Source organism: Salmo salar, chromosome ssa14, assembly GCF_905237065.1.
Source record: "Salmo salar chromosome ssa14, Ssal_v3.1, whole genome shotgun sequence".
Classification (NCBI taxonomy): Eukaryota; Metazoa; Chordata; class Actinopteri; order Salmoniformes; family Salmonidae; genus Salmo; species Salmo salar.
The window spans coordinates 36799370-36816460 of record NC_059455.1 but is presented as its reverse complement, the minus strand read 5'-3'; the positions used below and the strand labels follow the sequence as shown (position 1 = coordinate 36816460).

General features: G+C 43.4%; 1 protein-coding gene across 4 annotated transcripts in view; it reads right to left on the bottom strand.

Moving 5' to 3' along the window:
- LOC106569453 (ephrin type-A receptor 3-like) overlaps nucleotides 1–17091 on the bottom strand; it is a 242004-nt gene that overhangs the window by 14389 nt on the left and 210524 nt on the right. For all 4 annotated transcript variants that reach the window (XM_045694299.1, XM_045694300.1, XM_045694301.1 and 1 more), the window contains 2 exons: nucleotides 3985–4046; nucleotides 551–760 (listed from right to left, as the gene is read on the bottom strand). In XM_045694299.1, the coding sequence (XP_045550255.1) occupies nucleotides 551–760; nucleotides 3985–4046 (272 nt within the window). The remainder of the gene's footprint in view (nucleotides 1–550; nucleotides 761–3984; nucleotides 4047–17091) is intronic.

Here is a 17091-nt window from a genome sequence, read left to right as displayed (position 1 = left end):
TCTTACCCGTGTGGCATAATGATGTATGTCTGTCTTACCCATGTGGTATAAGGGTGAGTGTCTGTCTTACCCGTGTGGTATAAGGGTGTGTGTCTGTCTTACCCATGTGGTATAAGGGTGAGTGTCTGTCTTACCCGTGTGGCATAATGATGTATGTCTGTCTTACCCATGTGGTATAAGGGTGAGTGTCTGTCTTACCCATGTGGCATAATGATGTGTGTCTGTCTTACCAATGTGGTATAAGGGTGAGTGTCTATCTTACCCGTGTGTTATAAGGGTGAGTGTCTGTCTTACCCATGTGGTATAAGGGTGAGTGTCTGTCTTACCCATGTGGTATAATGGTGTGTGTCTGTCTTACCCGCGTGGCATAATGGTGTGTGTCTGTCTTACCCGTGTGGCATAATGGTGTGTGTCTGTCTTACCCGTGTGTTATAAGGGTGAGTGTCTGTCTTACCCATGTGGTATAAAGGTGAGTGTCTGTCTTACCCGTGTGGCATAATGATGTGTGTCTGTCTTACCCATGTGGTATAAAGGTGTGTGTCTGTCTTACCTGTGTGGTGTATGCTGCCTCAGGGTCGTCCTCCAGTACTCGTGACAGGCCGAAGTCAGACACCTTACACACCAGGTTGCTGTTGACCAGGATGTTGCGGGCGGCCAGGTCTCGGTGAACGTAGCTCATGTCAGACAGGTACTTCATGCCCGACGCGATGCCACGCAGCATGCCCACCAGCTGGATCACTGTGAACTGACCGTCTTGTTTCTATTGGAAAGAGGGAGAGGGAGATACAGAGAGAGGGAGGGGTGGGGGAGAAATGGAGAGAGAGAGAGAGAGAGAGAGAGAGAGAGAGAGAGAGATGTTAGCTGTTGTATGTTCTGTCGGTGTTGTCACCATCAGCCCAGCAACAATATACCCTTGGGGAACAATAAAGTTTATTGAATTGGCTTGAATTTCATTGAACACACATATGCACATTGTGTTACCACCAAAGCAGTCCTGCTCTGTGAATAACACCCCCAGCCTGACTCTATCTCATAAATCCTTCTCCACAGTTCCTCTACTAATATACAGCAGGCTGTATCACTGAGAACAGATCACCACTGTTACCACTCTCATTACCGCAATACAGATACAGTTCTCTTTAAGTGGAGCCCATTCCCCTCCACGATAATCTGGCTAATTGATGATGAAAACTGACAGGGAAGAGAAAGAAGACTGCTCTCTCAAACACACACACACACACACACACACACACACACACACGCACACGCACACACACACACGTTGGCGATGTTTGATCTGGGTAGTGAGCATAATGACTGTCATAAAAAGCCAATATCATTCTGAGATCAGTTTTATGGGTAATAGGCTAAACACAGAGTTACACGGGTTTCATTAGACCCCAGATCAATGAAGAAGCACTGGTCACAAAAACAATGCATCTCTCTCTCTCTTTCTCTCTCTCTCGCTCTCTCTCTCTCTCTCTCTCACTTTCACCCCTCTCTCTCTCTCTGTCTTTCATTCTATTTCACTTTCACCCCTCTCTCCCTCTCTCTCTCTCACCCCATTTCTTTCTCCTCCCTCTGTCTCCCACCCTTCCACTCTCCAACCCCCACTCCCCCCTTCTCTCTCATATCCCTTACTGGAAGTGCTATGAGGAGAGATTGTTAAAGGAGGGAGTCTGTGGGTTAGAGAGACAGAGCAATCAATCAGCATTTCACAAAACAAGACCTAATTAACTTACTCCACAGCTGCTGAAACACCAGTAGAGGAGATACACTACCAGTCCATAGTTTTACAACACCTACTCATCAAAGGGTTTTCATTATTTGTACTATTTTCTACATTGTAGAATAATAATGAAGGCATCAAAACTATAAAATAACACATATGGAATCATGTAGTAACCAAAAAAGTGTTAAACAAATCAAAATATATTTTATATTTGAGATTCTTCAAAGTAGCCACCCTTTGCCTTAATGACAGCTTTGCACACTCTTGGCATTCTCTCAACCAGCTTGAAGGACTTGCCACATGTTGGCTGCTTTTCCTTCACTCTACGGTCCGACTCACCACAAACCATCTCAATTTGGTTGAGGTCCGGGGATTGTGGAGGCCAGGTCATCTGATGCAGCACTCCATCATTCTCTTTCTTGGTAAAATAGCCCTTACACAGCCTGGAGGTGTATAAGACACCTCCAGGCTGCAATTGGGCTGCAATTTCTGAGGCTGGTAACTCTTATCCTGTGCAGCAAGGGTAACTCTGGGTCTTCCTTTCCTGTGGCGGTCCTCATGAGAGCCAGTTTCATCATAGAGCTTGATGGTTTTTGCGACTGCGCTTGAAGAAACTATCAAAGTTCTTGAAATGTTCCGTATTGACTGGCCTTCATGTCTTAAAGTAATGATGGACTGTCGTTTCTCTTTGTTTATTTGAGCTGTTCTTGCCATAATATGGACTTGGTCTTTTACAAAATAGGGCTTTGGTATACCCCCCCACCTTATCACAACACAAATTATTGGCTGAAAGGCATTAACCTGTTGGGGCTAGGGGGCAGTATTTTCACGGCTGGATAAAAAAACGAACCCGATTTAATCTAGTTACTAATCCTACCCAGTAACTAGAATATGCATATACTTATTATATATGGGTAGAAAACACCCTAAAGTTTCTAAAACTGTTTGAATGGTGTCTGTGAGTATAACAGAACTCATTTGGCAGGCAAAACCCTGAGACAGATTCTGACAGGACGTGGATACCTGATGTGTTGAATTACCTGATGTGTTGAATTACCGTAAAACCTTTTTGAAATCGGACAACGTGGTTAAGAAGGAATGAAATTCCACAAATGTACCTTTAAGAAGGCACACCTGTTAATTGAAATGCATTCCAGGTGACTACCTCATGAAGCTGGTTGAGAGAATGCCACGGGTGTGCAAAGCTGTCATCAAGTCAAAGAGTGGCTATTGAAGAATCTTAAATATAACATATATTTTGATTTGTTTTCCACTTTTCTGGTTACTACATGATTCCATATGTGTTATTTCATAGTTGTGATGTCTTCACTATTATTCTACAATGTTGAAAAAAGTAAAAATAAAGAAAATCCCTTGAATGAGTAGGTGTTCTAAAACTTTTGACCGGTAGTGTGGATGGATATTGCTCTGAGAATGAGAGAGAACCGGTGTGTGTGTGTGTGTGTGTGTGTATGCATGCCTTTGCGTGTGTGTGTGTGTGTGTGTGTGTGTGTGTGTGTGTGTGTGTGTGTGTGTGTGGTAGAATTGGAGATGACGTGGGCTGATATTGCTGTGAGATAACGTAAGCTAGCTATAACAGGATTACGGTCTAGTGGATGGATATAGGAGTGGGAAGGTGGACATAACACTCAGGGTCATCTGCTGGTTCAGCTATATATACCAAGGGCAACTCTAAACATTACTGACGCAGTGTGTCTGGGTTTGTGAGTGAATCTGTCCTCCACAGATGTTATTGTGAAATCATTCAGTAGGAGTGAGGCCAGTGGGGTTGAGTGGTGTTCTTTCAGAACTGAAAAGACTCTGAACTGAATGAGGAACTAGTAGTTTCTCTACAATCAATTTGTTTTACTTTCCATCCCTGTTTCAATCAGGAGAGATCTTCAAACACTATGGAGCAGCTCAAGATGCAGACTGTCTTAATATACAGGCAGAATGACTAAGTGGGTAGTGTGTGTGTGTATGTGTGTGTGTGTGTGTGTGTGTGTGTGTGTGTGTGTGTGTGTGTGTGTGTGTGTGTGTGTGTGTGTGTGTGTGTGTGTGTGTGTGTGTGTGTGTGTGTGTGTGTGTGTGTGTGTGTGCGTGCGTGCGTGCGTGTGTGTGTATGGGTGTGTGTGTGTGTGTGTGCAGAACAAACTCAATAAAATCAATAAAAAGTATTTATAAAGCACTTTTTAGATCAGCAGATGTCACAAAGTGCTTATTCAGAAACCCAGTCTAAAACCCCAACTAACCTTCAGGAAGGTATCCAGGGATCCATTCTCCATAAATTCTGTGATGATCATCACTGGCTTACCTGAGAAGAGAAAGAACAACACATTCACATTAATGCACAGAACACAATACATATATACTGGCTTATCTGAGGACACAGAACAATACAGAACAACACAGAACACAATACATATATACTGGCTTATCTGAGGACACAGAACAATACAGAACACAAAACATATATACTGGCTTATCTGAGGACACAGAACGATACAGAACACAAAACATATATACTGGCTTATCTGAGGACACAGAACAATACAGAACACAAAACATATATACTGGCTTATCTGAGGACACAGAACAATACAGAACAACACAGAACACAATACATATATACTGGCTTATCTGAGGACACAGAACAATACAGAACACAAAACATATATACAGTGGGGGGGAAAAGTATTTGATCCCCTGCTGATTTTGTACGTTTGCCCACTGATAAAGAAAGGATCAGTCTATAATTTTAATGGTAGGTTTATTTGAACAGTGAGAGACAGAATAACAACAAAAATATCCAGAAAAACGCATGTCAAAAATGTTATAAATTGATTTGCATTTTAATGAGGGAAATAAGTATTTGACCCCCTCTCAATCAGAAAGATTTCTGGCTCCCAGGTGTCTTTTATACAGGTAACGAGCTGAGATTAGGAGCACACTCTTAAAGGGAGTGCTCCTAACCGCAGCTTGTTACCTGTAAAAAAGACACCTGTCCACAGAAGCAATCAATCAATCAATCAGATTCCAAACTCTCCACCATGGCCAAGACCAAAGAGCTCTCCAAGGATGTCAGGGACAAGATTGTAGACCTACACAAGGCTGGAATCGGCTACAAGACCATCGCCAAGCAGCTTGGTGAGAAGGTGACAACATTTGGTGCTATTATTCGCAAATGGAAGAAACACAAAAGAACTGTCAATATCCCTCGGCCTGGGGCTCCATGCAAGATCTCACCTCGTGGGGTTGCAATGATCATGAGAACGGTGAGGAATCAGCCCAGAACTACATGGGAGGATCTTGTCAATGATCTCAAGGCAGCTGGGACCATAGTCACCAAGAAAACAATTGGTAACACACTACGCCGTGAAGGACTGAAATCCTGCAGCGCCCGCAAGGTCCCCCTGCTCAAGAATACATATACATGCCCGTCTGAAGTTTGCCAATGAACATCTGAATGATTCAGAGGACAACTGGTGAAAGTGTTGTGGTCAGATGAGACCAAAATGGAGCTCATTGGCATCAACTCAACTCGCCGTGTTTGGAGGAGGAGGAATGCTGCCTATGACCCCAAGAACACCATCTCCACCGTCAAACATGGAGGTGGAAACATTATGCTTTGGTGGTGTTTTTCTGCTAAGGGGACAGGACAACTTCACCACATCAAAGGGACGATGGACGGGGCCATGTACCGTCAAATCTTGGGTGAGAACATCCTTCCCTCAGCCAGGGCATTGAAAATGGGTCGTGGATGGGTATTCCAGCATGACAATGACCCAAAACACACGGCCAAGGCAACAAAGGAGTGGCTCAAGAAGAAGCACATTAAGGTCCTGGAGTGGCCTAGCCAGTCTCCAGACCTTAATCCCATAGAAAATCTGTGGAGGGAGCTGAAGGTTCGAGTTGCCAAACGTCAGCCTCGAAACCTTAATGACTTGGAGAAGATCTGCAAAGAGGAGTGGGACAAAATCCATCCTGAGATGTGTGCAAACCTGGTGGCCAACTACAAGAAATGTCTGACCTCTGTGATTGCCAACAAGGGTTTTGCCACTAAGTACTAAGTCATGTTTTGCAGAGGGGTCAAATACTTATTTCCCTCATTAAAATACAAATCATTTTATAACATTTTTGACATGCGTTTTTCTGGATATTTTTGTTGTTATTCTGTCTCTCACTGTTCAAATAAACCTACCATTAAAATTATAGACTGATAATTTCTTTGTAAGTGGGCAAACGTACAAAATCAGCAGGGGATCAAATACTTTTCCCCCCCACTGTACTGGCTTATCTGAGGACACAGAACAATACAGAACAACACAGAACACAAAACATATATACTGGCTTATCTGAGGACACAGAACAACACAGAACACAGTACATATATACTGGATTATCTGAGGACACAGACAAATACAGAACATCACAGAACACAATAAATATATACTGGCTTATCTGAGGACACAGACAAATACAGAACAACATAGAACACAATACATATATACTGGCTTATCTGAGGACACAGAACAATACAGAACACAAAACATATATACTGACTTATCTGAGGACACAGAACAATACAGAACAACACAGAACACAGTACATATATACTGGCTTATCTGAGGACACAGATAAGCCAGTATATACTGGCTTATTTGAGGACACAGACAAATACAGAACAACACAGAACACTATACATATATACTGGCTTATCTGAGGACACAGAAAAATAAAGAACAACACAGAACACAAAACATATATACTGGCTTATCTGAGGACACAGGAAAATACAGAACAACACAGAACAGAACAACACTCCACATAGATGGGAAGAGAGGAGAAGTAAATAGTCACAGTGGAGACCAATCTCATTTAGTCTTTCTCCCTCTCTCCCACCTATCTCCCCTCCCTCTCTCTCTCTCCTCTCTCCCACCTCTCTCCCTCTCTTTCTCTCTCTCTCCTCTCTCCTCTCTCCCTCTCTCTCTCTCCCACCTCTCTTTCTCTCTCTCTCTGGGGTACAGCATGGCATGTCGTCACCATTCACAGTGACAGCTTCTAATCAGGGCCTTCCATAAACACCAGAAGATAATTACTATGTGCCAATCCACAAGGGTGTGTGTGTGTGTGTGTGTGTGTGTGTGTGTGTGTGTGTGTGTGTGTGTGTGTGTGTGTGTGTGTGTGTGTGTGTGTGTGTGTGTGTGTGTGTGTGATGTGTGTCTGTGTGCAGAAGGCTGTCTCTTGAGATCTCATGAATACTGATCAGCTTTTTGGGGTAAATGGATGGGGGGGGGTGTATTGAACACCTGTGTGTGTTGTGTGATTGATTGACAGGTCTGATTCCCCGCCCGGCACCTGGTGGAAAACAAATTATTAACAAAGTGCCCACACAGTAGTCCCTGTTTCTTTACATGGCCCCCCACAGACGACACCTCCTATAGCCAGAGAAGGGAATGTGGTTCCAATCTCTCTCTCACACACACACACACACACACACACACACACACACACACACACACACACACACACGCACGCACGCACGCACGCACGCACGCACGCACGCACGCATGCACACACACACACTGGAAGGAGATGTTAAGTGTCCCTGTGTGTGTGTGTGGTACAGTTTGTAAACACAGCCAATACTACTATACTACTGTGTCAATAGTGATGAATAGGCAACATTTCTCCAATCAAAGATGCTGGGAAGAACCGGGCAGAGATAATGAGGTAGGAGAGGGAGGGAGATGGAAGGAGAGGGAGGAAAGGAGGAGAGAGGAGACGGAGGGAGATGGGAGGAGAGAGAGGGAGGAGGGGGAGGAAGAGGGAAGAAGAGGGAGGAAAGGAGGAGGGAGGAGAGGGAAGATTGGAGGAGGGAGGAAATGGAAGGAGAGGGAGGAAAGGAGGATGGAGGAGATGAAGGGAGAGGGAGGAAAGGAGGATGGAGGAGATGGAGGGAGATGGGATTCGAGAGAGAAAGAGAGAGAGAGAGGGAGGAAAGGACGGGAGGAGGAAGTGGGTTGAACAAGGAAGGTGAGAGATGGGGAAGAAAGAGGAGGAGATGTGGGGGAGGTGTGAGACAGGGTAAGAGAGGTGAGGAAAGACAGGTGAAGATTGAAAGAGGAGGGAGAAGGGTGAGATTGGGGTGAGAGTGGAGAGGGTATGGGGGAGAATATGGTTGTCAGGGGAGAAGGGCAGGGGAGAGAAATACAGAATAAAATAAGTGAGAGGTAGGTGAGGAGGGAGAGGGGGAGGAGTGAGAGGGGAAGAGGGAGAGGAGGAAGACAGGGGGAAGGAGAGGGGGAGGAAGGGGAAGGAGAGGAGGGAGAGGGGAGGAGGGAGAGGAGGGAGAGTGGAGGTGGAAGAGGAAGGTGGAGGGAGAGGGGAAGGAGGGAGAGGGGGTGGAAGGGGGAGATGGAGGGAGAGGGGAAGGGGAAGGAGGGAGAGGGGGTGGAAAGGGGAGATGGGTTGTCAGGGAAGGTCAGTAACATCACTGGGGAGCCCTACAGCTCTATACTGGGTAAAGACGGTGATACATCACCTTAAATGAAATCACTATCTCACTGAGATAAATGCCACACAAAAAACCACACACACACACACACACACACACACACACACACACACACACACACTGATAAATGCCTATCCTCACCCCCCAGCAGAGGAAAATCCAATTCCCTTTCACTTTGATCCCTTAGACTAATGTGGCTGTCAGACAGGACACTGCCACCAGAGACTAGGCCAGAGGGTGTGTGTGTATCGACTGCAGGGCGAGCATCTGATTTTGAGGCTGTCCTGCAGAGAAGTGTGTGTGTCATGTGACTGCTCTATCGAAAGGGACAGATGAAAGGCTCTGTGGGATTGATCCGTACCAAAATAGAGGTCTGACAGCTAACAGCCCATCCCCCTGACCTAACAGATAGACAGACACATGTGTGTATGTGTGAGATTGACAGACGAATGGACAAACTAACTGACAGACAGACAGACAGACAGACAGACAGACAGACAGACAGACAGACAGACAGACAGACAGACAGACTACTGTGATACAACTGGGGAGCTCAACGTTTGAGGAAAATACAAGAAAGAATGTTCTTGAATAAAGTTGTGTGCAAAAGTAAAGAGCTTCCCTAACTACATATATAATGGGATGAGTGTTTTCATTGTGGTTCCCAGCTCTGACTGCTGTGAAACCCTTGAGAAAACTTCCCTGTTCAGTTGACTAGTCCAGTCCTTCATTCATTATCCTATTGGTCTATAATTCCTCTGCTTTCTGAAGTCTTCATCTGGACTCCTGCCATGGAGAATTAGCATGACAAGATCCCAGGGGGTTAACACCAAACCACACACACACTCCCCTCTGTCTGTCTGTTTACCTCTCCCTCCCTCAGTCACTCTGATCCCACACAATAGACCCCATTGACCACGTCTTGAGACTGAATCACATGCCAGACACGCGCACGTAAAGCCCTCCTGCAAACACACACGGTCATTTTGCCACATTTTACCTCTCTCCATTGGAGTATCAACTCTCTGGAGTATCGCCTCTCTGCTGTGTTAAATGAAGCCCTGTTCTTAAGACCTTACAGAAACACTTTGCATTCAGCCAAAATAAAGAGACATTCATTAAGATGCGTAAAGATAGAGACACTTCAAACCCACAGAATGAAGGAATACCACTCGGTCGAAGATAAGTTGTACGTAGCCCTTTTATCGGGCTGTTTTCAAGGCTTTCAACATTCATATCTTCTAAAGAGCCACGGTTGTCTGTATGCTTCTGGGGTCAATGTGTATGTCCAGTTTTTAACTCAGAGCGGTAATACAGCTGTAGCTTTTGTAACAGAGCCAGTAAACAAACACCTGACAGAAACAAAGAGCTCTGACGATCAGGACTATATAATGGCACTCAGCAGGGATGGGAAAACAGACACTCAAGGAGACTGCAGCACTGGTAAAGAAATGGTATGTGTGTGTGAGGGTGGCAAGTAGCCTAGCAGTTAAGAATGTTGGGCCGGTAACCAAAAGGTCACTGGTTCAAATCCCCGAGGTGACTAGGTGAAAAATCTGCTGCTGTGCACTTGAGCAAGGTGCTTAACCCTACTTGCTCTGGATAAGTGTGTCTGCTAAATGAACAAAATGTTGTGTGTATTTGTGTGGTGTGACTGGGAAAGAGAGGTGTTCTCTATTTGTGTAGGCTGATGTTTGTATCTGTGTGTGTGATGCTCAGTGTCCAGACCCAGTTTATTTGCGGTGAGCAGAATTGCAGATTGCCTATTTATCTTCTGCCTGGTGTGAGAGCAGCAGAGTGTAAAATGGATCCAGGAGTTTTGTGTTTTTAACAGCACTTCATTAACACATGCTTTTAATGAGAGAACTGGCCACCTATCGCCTCACTCAACCTCGTACACCACAGAACTGATCTATCCACTGTGTGTAAGTGTTCTAGCTTGAGAAACAACATGGAATGTTAACTGGAGATTGTTAACTGCATATAGATTAAGATAAAGGGGTTTTAACTAAAAGATTAATACTATGTGTGAGAGCATATGGATCTCTCTTTGAACGGCTGGTGGAGCATAAAGAGAGAGACGGAAACACCTCAAATCTCCAATAAATTCACCACACTAAGAGTGTTTAAACTAACATTATTCTCCACACAAAGGAGAGCCTCCAAATGCATAACTACCTTACCCAAATACAGGATAACAGATTAGGGGAGAGAATATAGCAGACCTTAACCAGGTGCTGAGAGAGAACGTATTAGATAGATAGCGGGCAGATGAGATGACGAGGTGTACCTAATTGTAGGTTTTCCAGATGAGCCGATTGTCACAGCAATTGTGTGAGGCTTATAAAGAAAGGATCAAGAGATAAAAGGACAGATGGAGAGAGATAGGGAGAGCGCATGCAGCACTTTTACGATTGGCGGAGAAAAGGTCAATTTCCTCTCTCGTTCTCTTTGTGTGCGGCACTCTCATTTGCATAACAATGGCAGCAATCACAGAAAGACAGGCAGGCTGTCATTAGAATACCAGGACAGCAGGATGGAAGGCTCTTATTAGAATACCAGGACAGCAGGACAGAAGGCTCTTAATAGAATACCAGGACAGCAGGATGGAAGGCTCTTAATAGAATACCAGGACAGCAGGACGGAAGGCTCTTAATAGAATACCAGGACAGCAGGATGGAAGGCTCTTAATAGATTACCAGGACAGCAGGATGGAAGGCTCTTATTAGAATACCAGGACAGCAGGACAGAAGGCTCTTAATAGATTACCAGGACAGCAGGATGGAAGGCTCTTATTAGAATACCAGGACAGCAGGACGGAAGGCTCTTAATAGAATACCAGGACAGCAGGATGGAAGGCTCTTATTAGAATACCAGGACAGCAGGACAGAAGGGTCTTAATAGAATACCAGGACAGCAGGATGGAAGGCTCTTATTAGAATACCAGGACAGCAGGATGGAAGGCTCTTAATAGAATACCAGGACAGCAGGATAGAAAACTCTTATTAGAATACCAGGACAGAAGGCTCTTATTAGAATACCAGGACAGAAGGCTCTTAATAGAATACCAGGATAGAAGGCTCTTATTAGAATACCAGGACAGCAGGACAGAAGGCTCTTAATAGAATACCAGGACAGAAGGCTCTTATTAGAATACCAGGACAGAAGGCTCTTAATAGAATACCAGGATAGAAGGCTCTTATTAGAATACCAGGACAGCAGGACAGAAGGCTCTTATTAGAATACCAGGACAGCAGGATAGAAAACTCTTATTAGAATACCAGGACAGAAGGCTCTTATTAGAATACCAGGACAGAAGGCTCTTAATAGAATACCAGGATAGAAGGCTCTTATTAGAATACCAGGACAGCAGGACAGAAGGCTCTTAATAGAATACCAGGACAGCAGGATGGAAGGCTCTTATTAGAATACCAGGACAGCAGGACAGAAGGCTCTCATTAGAATACCAGGACAGCGAGATGGAATACTCTTATTAGAATACCAGGAAAACAGGATAGAAGGCTCTTATTAGAATACAAGGACAGTGGGATGGAAGGCCTCTATTAGAATACCAGGAAAGTGAGATGGAAAACTCTTATTAGAATACCAGGACAGCGGGATGGAAGGCTCTTATTAAAATACCAGGAAAGCGGGATGGAAGGCTCTCTTTAGAATACCAGGAAAGTGGGATGGAAGGATCTCATTAAAATACCAGGAAATGGGATGAGAGTTTCTTGGGGTTTTAAGGGGGTATAATGAGAAAACACACACACACGTATACATACAGGCAGTGTTGCCAACAAATTTTCAGGGGAAGTTGCTAGAGGCAGGTCGATTTGTTGCTAAAAGTTGCTAAATGACGTTGTGATGTCATTGCGTGATGACGTCGTTACGTGATAATGTAAAACTGCATCATTACGTAGAACACACAATAACGTTATTCAAATTGACTGGCCATCTCGGCGAAAAATATGATTTGACATTTGTTAGTTTCGCTTTGTTTTTTTATTATCACATATTTTTATTTGTAAAAGTAATATAAACACAACACATTTTATATGATCAGATATTTTTATTTTTTAAATACAACACTTTGAATTATTGAACAATTACACATTACACATTATTGAACAATTACATTTCATGTATTTTCTTTTTAACTAGTAAACCTACACATTCTGAACAATTATAGTTTTAAGCAGTGTATTGGTAGTTAATTAACATGCTACCTAACTGATCAACAATCATAGGTACAAGATAATAACAAGGTATATATGCTATCTTATTGAACAAGCAACTTAACTCCAATAATGATGTGTGCGCTAGGCATCTCTCTCCAGCTCTCTCCAGGATGTTGTGCAGCTTAGCTGGCTAGCTGCTCAATGGTTTCCTCCAGATATTGCCACTGTTCTCGCTCACACTGCCACCATCAGCTGTGTCTCCACCAGTTCCAGAAAGTTCACTCCTTGCATATGTACTGTAAATACGATGAATCATAGATTGGCAAGGAAATCCTCTTCATCTTCACTGTCAAACTGCATTGTCACTGAGCTGGAACCAGCACAAGAGGATGGAGTGGCCTTGAAGCTGTATGCTGCTGTGGTGCCAAACTGCTACAGAACTTCACTTGGTAGTTTATGCTGGTAACAGGTATCACCAGCCAGCTTCAGTCCATACCGTACCAGGAGTATGGAGTTGAGAGTGTGCAGTGACATTCTATATCTTAACTTTGACTTGACCACACTCATTTGGCTGAACAGCCGTTCAACCTCCGCATTTGAGTGTGGCAAAGCGAGTGCAGCTTCACACAGTTCTTCAAATGGATTTGACCCGGAAGAGTTCGTGTATTTATTCACTTCACTCCAAAACTTGACTGTATTTTCAGTTGAGTCCCACCTAAACAGATGGATGTTTCTCCATTGGGAAACAATTTGATCAATTGTTTGGGGCTGGTATCCCAGTAGCTCATTGTAACGGCTGTCGTTGGGAATGGATGACCAAAATGCAAGCGGGATGTGGATACTCATCTTTAATGATAAAGAATAACGCAAACACGGAAAACAATAAACAAGAACGACTCACGACAGGCTATACATACAAAATAATAGCAGTGCTAGCGCAACAACCCACAAACCCAAGTGAAAAACACACACCTAATATATGACTCCCAATCAGGAACAACGATAACCAGCTGTCCCTGATCGGGAGCCACACAGACCAACATAGAAACATACAACCAAGAACAAACAGACACAGACATCTTCTGCCACGTCCTGACCAAAATACTACACAACTACACCCTCTGCTGGTCAGGACGTGACACTCAGCTACTTTAATCATTTCAGTGGTGCTTTTATTGTGCTTTAGCGTTTCCTTAACACTGAACAAGGCCATGTTTCGCAAGGCTTCTAGGTTGTCTGGGAGCCTTGCTTGCAGCTCCTTGCTTAAAGCAACAATGTAGTTGATGCACTGTCTCCGAATGACCTTTTCGTCCTCTGGCGCAAGACTGAGTTGGTACACCGTGCTCTCGAAAACGTACCCAAGGTGTGGTGATGGTCTGAGATGTCCATCAATGGCATACTTCAGGACATCAATGATTTCCATAGGGTTGACTACTCTGCTGCAAATTGATGTTAAGAGGTGTACCAGATTGTCCAAAAGCTTGACAGGATCTATTTGCTCTCCCTCAAATGACTTGTCAGGTAGACATAGTTGGTCTTGTCCATGTACATGGTGTGGAGCACATCCGCCATGTAGCAACGCTCACTGGCCTTGGTCACCTCAAAGTTCAGTTCTTCCCACTGGCTCAATATACGAGTTACCGCAGGCTCAATCGATAGCCAACGTGTGGCACACACTTTGATGATCTGCAGGGGTTTCTGGCCACAATTAATGGTGGCATACACTGCTTTGTATGCCTCGCGCCGTTTTGGGGAAATCGGAAACCAGTTGTAGGTTTCCCTGATTAAGTACTCAACACTCCTAGGGATGGTTTCTCTGGATGCTGCACTGACAGCCAAGTGTAAAGAACGGCATACACAGCAGATGAGTACCAAATTGGGCAACGCACATTCTTCCTTTAAAATCATGTGCACCTCGTTGTGCATCCCAGTCATCACGGACGCATTATCAGTGCCAATACCTGAATATTCTCTTTTTTAAGGTTACACTTCTCAAGAAACTCAACTAACGCCTTTGCTATTGATCTGGCATCGCCCCCCTCCAATTCAACCAACCCGAGAAATGTGGACACAACGGTTATTTTTTTAGCACTGAAATACCGAATCACCACACCCAGGTATTTCGAGACACTGACATCAGCGGACTCATCCAAAAGGAGACTGAACTTTTCATCCCCCACATCTGATGTTACCCTTTTGAGAAAATAAGGAGCCAGTACTCCCCTAATCATTTCTGTGCACTTGGTGCGGTGCATTTGGAAGTTTATTGCTGCCACAGAATCTGAAAAGGCAGCTTTGCAAGCCATACCTAAATGGTGGCATGCTAGCAGCGAACATGCTAGCAGCAATGGCCAGTGCCATAGTAGCTTCTGTGCTTTTGCAGTTATCCACTTTCTTAACCAACTGTGGTAATGTAGACTGCGTTGCGGGGTTGTACGGTTTTGATTTATTTATATGCTTTGCTGTAACACAATGTATTTTGATGTCATACATTTTTGCAGGCATATCTGATTTGCAGTACGCACAGTATGCCCGACAATCATCCCCAATTACTGGCTTCAGCCACAATTTAAATTCAGGTACAGACTCCAACACTTTTCTGTACTTCTGGCTGTACAGTTTTGATTGAGACATGTTGATTGATGTTGTAAGTTCTGTTCAAGATCAAACCTTCGTGACCAACTATATTCATTGGGTTTATCTCATCAAACGCATACTACTGCTGCTGCAGTCAGCCAACAATTTGCAATTTGCTTAAATTGCTGCTGGCCTGCTGCTGCCTGTGCACGAACTGAGCGCCTGCTGCTGATGTCACTCACAATGCAATTTTGCAGCCAGGCACGTGTGTTGTGACTGAGAAAATCGTTTTTGTGTCATTTAGAGGGAAAATGCATTTTAGTGTTTGAGTCACTTTTCAAAAGTTGCTAAAAGTTCCAAATACATTTTTAAAGTAGCTAAATCTAGCAACAAAATTGCTAAGTTGGCATCACTGCATACAGGAAGTGTCACACATACACATCTACACACAGGGACACATACACACACACACTCAAACTCACAAACAGTGAGCTCCAAAAGTATTTGGACAGTGACACATTTCTGTTGTTTTGGCTCTGTGCTGTTACTTTGGCTCTCACTTTGGATTTGAAATGAAACAATGACAATGACTATAGCTTTAATTTGAGGGTATTTTTCATCCATATCAGGTGAACCGTTTAGAAATTACTGAGCTTTTTGTATATAGTCCCCCCATTTTAGGGGACCAAAAGTATTAAGCCAAATTCACTTATATGTGTATTAAAGTAGTCAAAACGGTTGTATTTGGTTCCATATTTCTAGCACGCAATGAATACATTAAGCTTGTGACTATACATTTGTTGGATGCATTTGCTTGTTTGTTTTTGTTGTGTTTCAGATTATTTTGTGCCCAATAGAAATGAATGGTAAATAACGTATTGTGTCATTTTGGAGTCACTTTTATTGTAAATAAGAATATAATATGTTTTAGAAAAATTCTACATTCATGTGGATGCCACCATGTCTACACATAATTCTGAATGAATCATAAATAATGATGAGTGAGAAAGTTATGTGTGTGTGTGTGTGTGTGTGTGTGTGTGTGTGTTTTGTTGTGTGTCTGTGTGTGCGTGTCTGGATGTGTGTGTGTGTCTGTGCGTGTGTGTCTGTGTGTGTGTGTCTGTGTGTGCGTGTGTGTTTGTGTGTCTGTATGTGCGTGTCTGTGTGGTCTGTGTGTGTATGTGTGTGTGTCTGTGTGTGTGTGTCTGTGTGTGCGTGCCTGTGTGTGCATGTCTGTCTGTGTGTCTGTGTGTGTGTCTGTGTGTGTGTCTGTGTGTCTGTGTGTGTCTGTTTGTGTGTTTGTCTGTGTGTGTGTCTGCGTGTCTGCGTTTGTGTGTGTGTGTGTGTGTGTGTGTGTGTGTTTGGTTTATGTTTCACAGTGCATTAAAATGTTACTTCTGAGAGAAAAGTGCAGCAATTACCAAACTGTGCCTGTGGAATGAGAAGCAAATCTGATTTACTCTTCTAATAGTTCTACAAACCACTCCAACCCAGCCAAGCAAAGGTCAAAATTATCATCTCTAATTAGAGAGAGAGAGAGATATAAAATAAAAATGATTAAGAAATGCAGAGTGATTTTCAGCTTTCATATGCACGTTACTGAATATTCATGAAGATAAAAAACACATCCAATTAACTCGGTGGATTATTAATATTCATGATGGGGTTATGCATATGCATTCGTTCTTTTGTTGTGCGACCTACAGTGCCTTCAGAAAGTATTCACACCCTTTGACTTTTTCCACATTTTGTTGTGTTACAGCATGAACATTAAAATGATTAAATTCAGTTTTTTTCACTGGCCTTCACACAATACCCCACCATGTGAAAGTGGAACTATGCTTTTCAACATTTGTACAAATTAATAAAAAATTAAAAGCTGAAATGTCTTCAGTCAATAAGTATTCAACCCCTTTGTTATGCCAATCCTAAATAAGTTCAGGAGTAAAAACATACTTAACAAGTCACATAATAAGTAGCATGGACTGTTTAACATGATTTTTTTAAAGACTCATCTCTGTACCCCACACATACAATTATCTGTAAGGTCCCACAGATGTGAATTTCAAACATAGATTTAACCA